The sequence below is a fragment of the Carassius gibelio genome, chromosome A11 (assembly GCF_023724105.1).
Source record: "Carassius gibelio isolate Cgi1373 ecotype wild population from Czech Republic chromosome A11, carGib1.2-hapl.c, whole genome shotgun sequence".
Lineage (NCBI taxonomy): Eukaryota > Metazoa > Chordata > Actinopteri > Cypriniformes > Cyprinidae > Carassius > Carassius gibelio.
Window position 1 is genome coordinate 14,487,268 of NC_068381.1, and position 6,694 is coordinate 14,493,961.

Sequence of the window (6,694 nt, forward strand, 5' to 3'; positions counted from 1 at the left end):
CTAGATTCACTCGCACATTAAATAATGAACAACATACCGAATGAACTTCTTCAAAGCATTCACATTTCAAAAGTTTCAGAGACCTGCTCCACATCAAGCTCATGTCTCAAGGGATATTTCAAATCCAGCTTTAGAGATGCCTTAGAAATGCTCCTCTTAGTAGTCTCCAACACGTTTATTTTGGTCTTGAGAACAGGATTTTGTGAAAGTGTTACCAAATGGGCACCGATCCACTCATCATCTCCAGCAGCTCTCTAACAGCTCTATAAGGGACCTGCCTGAACCGATGGGTTCTAATTAGTAGGAATCTTCCAGAAAAATGACTCAACCGAGATGATTGTTAGTCTACACATTTAAGTGGTCTCTCATTATAAATGATGGCTCTTACAGTAAAGTGCCAAGGAATAGCCGTAAAGACAGGATGAGTGTAGAAGTGACTCGAACTGACCTTGTCGTGTAGACACAAATGCACTCATGCACGATTTGCTTGCAGTTAGTTTGCACCTTAAAAGCTTTGTAAAGCAGCAAAGCAACAGCTGTTCAGCTGAATTTCACTTTATTGAGTTGAGTGTTAGATCCTGTGCCAGCAACACATTAGCTCAGCACTGAAGAACAGAATAAGGGGAGATGTGTTAGGCCAGGAGAGGTGGGATGAGCAGGAAATGGCTGAATCAGTTGGCTGCCTTACAGCTCAAAGCACGACGAGATGGGACTCACCAGGCCGGCTAACAGAGATACAACAACCACTCTTGACACCCTGTATACTTTTAGAAAACACAATTTGCTTTCTTTGGAAAGCACTGGGCAGCAGATTTAGAGCTGAGTTGTGTTTTCACTATAGGGTTGGGATGGGAAGAACTTTATTTTTAAATGTGCCTTGTTTTTCTTGTAAATGTGTTCTATGCACAAGGCTTTAGTATAAGTAGTTATGTATGTAGTTCATAATTTGGAATTTAAAGCCATTACCTTTAAGAAATATTTTGGAGAACTGTGCAATTATTTACTTGCATAGTACACTTGTATGTCATTTTTCTTCCATAGAACACAAGACATTGATATTGAATGTTATCTAATCATATTGCGAAACATTACAGTGAATATTATTTTTTTATGCAGAATAAAGGTGATTTAGCACTGAGTTCACACAATAGTTTTGTATGAAGAACAGATTGAAATCTAAGATGTTGCTCACCTAAAGTCTTGACAGATGGAGTAAGCAATGTCTGAATTATTCTAAATTAATTTTCAGATCCTTTCAGTAAATCAGTTGATCCATTTTGTCCCAATGATTCTTTCACAGATCTCACATATCTGATCAATTATTTCAACTCACTAAGTTAGTGAATGCTTTGGTTATAATGGAATAATGACTTTAATTTCTATATTCAACTGGCAAATTAATTATATAGCTTCAGAAGACATGGAATATATTTGTATATAGCTGTATAGATATGGTAATATTTTTGTTTATACTTGTTTTAGACTTTTATCATGCATTTGTGTCGCCTTTGAAGCCTGAAAACTGCTGTTCATTTAAATTTTAATTACATACAAATATGCAACTGGCACATTAGTAACACATTATTATTAACTGACTGGCACATTATGAACACATTATTAACTCTCCTTTTGTGTTCATTGGAAGATAGAAAGGTATACAGGTTTGGAATGACATTGAGGTTGAGTAAATGATGATGAAATTATCATTATTTTGGTGAGCAAATTTTTTAATGTCCAAAACATGATCTGCATCCATAGTTAATGGTGCTGGCCTTGCTATGGCAACATGTGACATCATCGACTTGCATGGTGGAAAGCCTGCTAACTTCCTGGACCTGGGTGGAGGTGTAAAGGAGAACCAGGTGTACGTAGCCTTCAAGCTTCTCACTGCCGATCCCAAGGTAGGAATGATTCTGTCAATCCAAAAACCAAAAATGTAAATACCCCTCAAACACAGTTACTTTATTTCCACCATAAAATATTGTTATAAAGGTGTTTTGAGAGTGTGATAAGAAATAAAAAGTTAAAGTTTATCTCCTTTAACTTCATTACAGTTATCAATTTAGTACTACTTTTCCACTCTTTGAAGTTTCCTCCATCTGAGATTTTGTTGACTCCTTAGGCACCAGAAAAGACTGTGGGCTTGCGGCCCGAACCCAGTTCCTTTTACCATCATTACGAGCTTGCTCGCTGATCAATATCTTTGCTACAGTCACACTTTTCAGCTCTGGAGTTGTAAACACATCAAGACACACACACACACACCTCATAACTCATCTTTTCTCAAATTCTTTTCTCCCCTAGACACACACTTGCTGTTGATTACTCGCTCTGGAGCGTAAGGTCCTTTTTCTTGCAGCTTTTACGAGCTTAGGGGTTGTTTCACAGATAATCATCCTTTTCCAAAGCAGACCAGAATTCTTGGCACGTTTAAGCTCAGTGTGTTTGTATTCAGGATGTACACTGATATCTACATAACAAAATTCTGTTTACAGTAATGGGAAACATGGAATTCATCTAGTGTCAGGTTCATTGTGCGTCAGTAAACAGTAGTGCTGGGATTTAATAGCACACCTTGTTTTCTTAGTTTTCCAGCTCAAAGCAGGAAGACAATGCTCACGCAGAGAGTGATTTCATCTATAGATTGCATCACTACATATTCATTTGGTTCTTCTCAGATGGAAGATGCACTTTTGCTTTTCTATGAATTTATCAGCAAAGAAAAACAGAGAAGAAAACCATGAAATCTTTTCCAGAGAGTCAAACATTCATTGTTGCCAAACAACAAAACAAAAAAAGATCTGTGTGATATTTTGCCCACTGAATCATACTTGATTAGATAAAGAAGATTGTGTTGAATATTTCTCTCCTATTTCCAGTCACCTCCTGTCTCTCCAGCCCTCTTGTCATCAACAGTATACCTGAAATTTTCTAAACTCTACTGGGGTAAAGTGGCGGCCCTCCCCTACCATCACATGGTTCCCATTCTGGAGCCTCTGTGTACAGCAATTTGCATTTCACAGAAGCGTTCAGAGCCACCCAGGCTCTGTGGAAGGAATATTAATTGGAATGTTAATTATTGGATCCTCTGGCGGGATGAAATACGCAGTTGCCTTCTATCTTCCATTGGAAATGTTTGATTTGTTTGTTTTGGGAGTCTTTTCCCTTGCCTCCTTCAAATTATTCTCATTGATTTAACAATTGATTGGTGGTAGGAATCAACCCACCCACGCCTGTCAAAAAAACATCCAAAAGTGAAATAGAAAGCCAATAACTCAAATGGTCCTAAAACCGACATCTGAGGAACACAGATAATACACATTAAAATACTCTGTTTATAGCCACTAAAATTAATATTTTACGTATTAACATGAGACAAACATAACTACCTACTTTACTGTGTAAAATAGTCACTAACTTTAAACTTTGTCATGACAACATAACACATATAATACACATGCAAAATGTTTGTGCAAGGATAGTTATGTAACTTCCTTATTTACATGAAGTAACTTGAAGATATTACATTGGTGATGAATGACTAAAATATTGTAGTCCTACTGTAAAAGTGTTTGAAAAAATGTTATAGCTCAAATAATATACATTATGTAAAAAATAAATACATTTTAAAATGTTAAAATAAATGCGAGATTTTCTTTTAAACCCTCCAGATGCAACAGTTTCAGTTTAGAACTAGGGTTGAGTGAATTTATGAAAATTATGCAAAATAATACTGTTAAGTTTTTTTTTATTTTTCATTTTTTTTAACCCAGAACAATTGCATTGTTGTACAATTTAGGACATTGAGTTAAAGCTGATGTACTTCCAGTCTGCTTTCCTTTAGAGACTGCATGGAGGCAAATGCATTGTAAATATGCACTCCTTTGATATACAAGATTTATTTTATTCTTACTCACCAAAGCTACCTTCACTGACAGCTCAAAGGAGAGGCACTTTTGAACTGTCTCCCACTCTCACTTTCTTAGTTTCTCTCTCTATTTTTCATTGGACATAGTTTTTCTTCCCATCCCAAACCTATTAAAACAGATTATCTTTTTATATTTATAATGCTTAGGTTGATAAATGAAGGTATTAACATAGAAGTATGTGCAGAGGACACATTTTGTAACAACTGGATTACACAAGTCAGTCTCCGTCAATAGGCATTGTTCAGGCACTTTATTTACGACACTGAAATGCAGAAAATGAGCGATGGAGAACTCTTTACTTTAAAACTTTGTCAACACTCACCATACATGGTGCATTGCAAAGTTTTATCACAGAACATGAATAAAACATTACACATTTGCCACGGTTTTATAAAAAGCCGAAAGCACCTGCTAGTTGAATCCAAATGGAAACGGCTAAACAACGCCATTATCACACCCCCTCCCTCCGAAGTTAGATGTGGGAGAAGTGGATGGATAGATGTTTTGCCCATGGCTATTTGGTCCCTATGCAGTGTAGTTTGGAGTAGGAGTGAATTAAGGCTGTGGCGCGTCAGACGTGCTCCTAGGCACTGGGTGTTTGATGAAGGTGCTTGGCTGGGTAATTGTGACCGGTGGGGATTTCACCTTCCCTGGGAAGAGAAGGCTGCAGCACCGGGTTGTGTGATGTGTATTTGAGGTTAACTAGGAGCCAGCTCTGGGGCTTGATACTATTTTCTTGCCACTGCAAGGTAAATTTGAAACAGATGCTGTTGTATGTCAGTTCTGTTGGTCGAACCGTTGTGAACATGAATGTTGGATGTCCCATACAGCACATTAATGTGTTATCTTGGAGATACAACTCACTCATTCTGTCCTGGAGATGACACATGTTTGCTCAGGGCATCATGGGATTGAATGTGCCTCTCTTACACTGAAATGGTGCTGGTGCTTGACCAGGGAATCTGCAAGCCTCTCTCAGAACTTGTCCATGTTGAAAGACAGACAGTGATTTAACTGACTGCATGAAGTGCCCATATTATTTATTTATTTATTGCAAAGTTGAAATGATTGAACTTGCTGTATACTGTATGTTGCAAGTTTGATACGGTTGAAATTTTCAAATTATTAAAATATATATAAATTATAATTATAATTATAATCAAATATAAATTATTCAAATATATATATATATATATATATATATATATATATATATATATATATATATATATATATATATATATATATATATATATATATATATATATTTACATATATATATATATATATATTTACATATATATATATATATATATATATATATATATATATATATATATATATATATATATATATATTATTTTTATTTTTTTTAGCTTCCAAAATAGTTTAATTTTGCTTCTTATGCCACTACATCAAAAGTTATAACAAATAAAATGTCTGATGGTTGAATTTTATATGTATATTTTTAAATCCTAACATTTTATTTTAGACCAACATGGAAAATAAAGTGGAGTTTATGAGTTATGAGATTTAAGAACGTACACTTTATATATAGTATTACAAATAAAATTAATTAACAAATAATATTTGTATGGATGTAACGATGAACCGAGAGCCGGTTGAAAGTCAATTTCGAAATCATACAATTTTATTTAGGTTAAAAACTGCTGGGTGGAAAGAGCACAGGCAAAGCCTTGTTTTTTTATATAAAGAGATTTCTTTTGATTGTGATGTTTTTTGTTTTGTTTTTTGACTTTTGTTGAATCGTTTTACATTTGTTGAATCGTATCGCATCGTAAGATAATTGAAACGTTATATCCTTAAATATTTGTACATAGTTTTTTAAAATGGGAAATAAAGCAGGGTTTGAGAGTGCATGGTTAAAACATGATCTAAACTACCGTTCAAAAATGTGGGGTCTGTAAGATGTTTACAATATTTTTGAAATGTGTGTCATCAAGGCTGCATTTATATGATCAGAAATATGGTAAAAAAATAATAATACAAAAAATAAAGTAATATGATCCTTCAGAAATCATTCCAATATGCAGATTTTTTTCAAGATTATTTTATGAATAGACTAGCATTTGATTGACATATAAATGTATTTTACTTTTGATCAGTATAATGCATAATACTGTTCATGTTCATATTTAATAACTTTTATGTCATATATACAAATTTTTGATATCAAGTAATTCTTATATTCAGTTATTATATTGTAGTTTATCATTTAGATTTATGTTCCATTTTAAATGGATTCAAACTTATTTTATCAGAAAATCTGTCATTTCAGTACGTGTTCTGTTTTCACAATCACCCATATCTTATCCAACATCCTCATTGACTCGTTGTGTCCTGCTTCACGGCCAGGGACTCTCAGAGGAGCATGGGTAGAGCATGCTAGCGAGTAAAACGGGATGGAGTGATGCGGTAGGGTAATGAAAAGTGAAAGAGGGGTTCATGCTGGAGGAAGAGAAGCCCTCTTTCTGCTCTCCTCATTACTGTCTATGCCACTGTCTGCTCAACATTAAGCACAACTCTGGCCTTTATATATCAGTACAAACACACAAATATACTCTTGCTTCCATCTTGCACATACTCCATCATTTGTATCCTTTGGGGCCCCCATGCCCTTGTCATCTCCATTGTGCTGGTGATGTTTGTGTTTAATGATCAGCCGTCCCTCCTCGGCTGTCTCAGGCCTGGGGGAATCACATTTCCCATTTGTTCCAAACACAGGCAATAAGAGCCAGCCCAAT

At 35.1% G+C, this 6,694-nt stretch overlaps 1 protein-coding gene across 2 annotated transcripts in view; it reads left to right on the forward strand.

Annotated features, from left to right (window-relative positions):
- LOC128022431 (succinate--CoA ligase [GDP-forming] subunit beta, mitochondrial) overlaps positions 1 to 6,694 on the forward strand; it is a 92,209-nt gene that overhangs the window by 47,345 nt on the left and 38,170 nt on the right. The window contains exons 9-10 of one of the 2 annotated variants that reach the window (XM_052610019.1): positions 1,759 to 1,901; positions 6,675 to 6,694. The exon at positions 6,675 to 6,694 is cut by the window's right edge and continues 300 nt beyond it. In XM_052610019.1, coding sequence (XP_052465979.1) covers positions 1,759 to 1,901; positions 6,675 to 6,694 — 163 coding nt within the window. The remainder of the gene's footprint in view (positions 1 to 1,758; positions 1,902 to 6,674) is intronic. The other variant, XM_052610018.1, reaches the window with a different exon arrangement.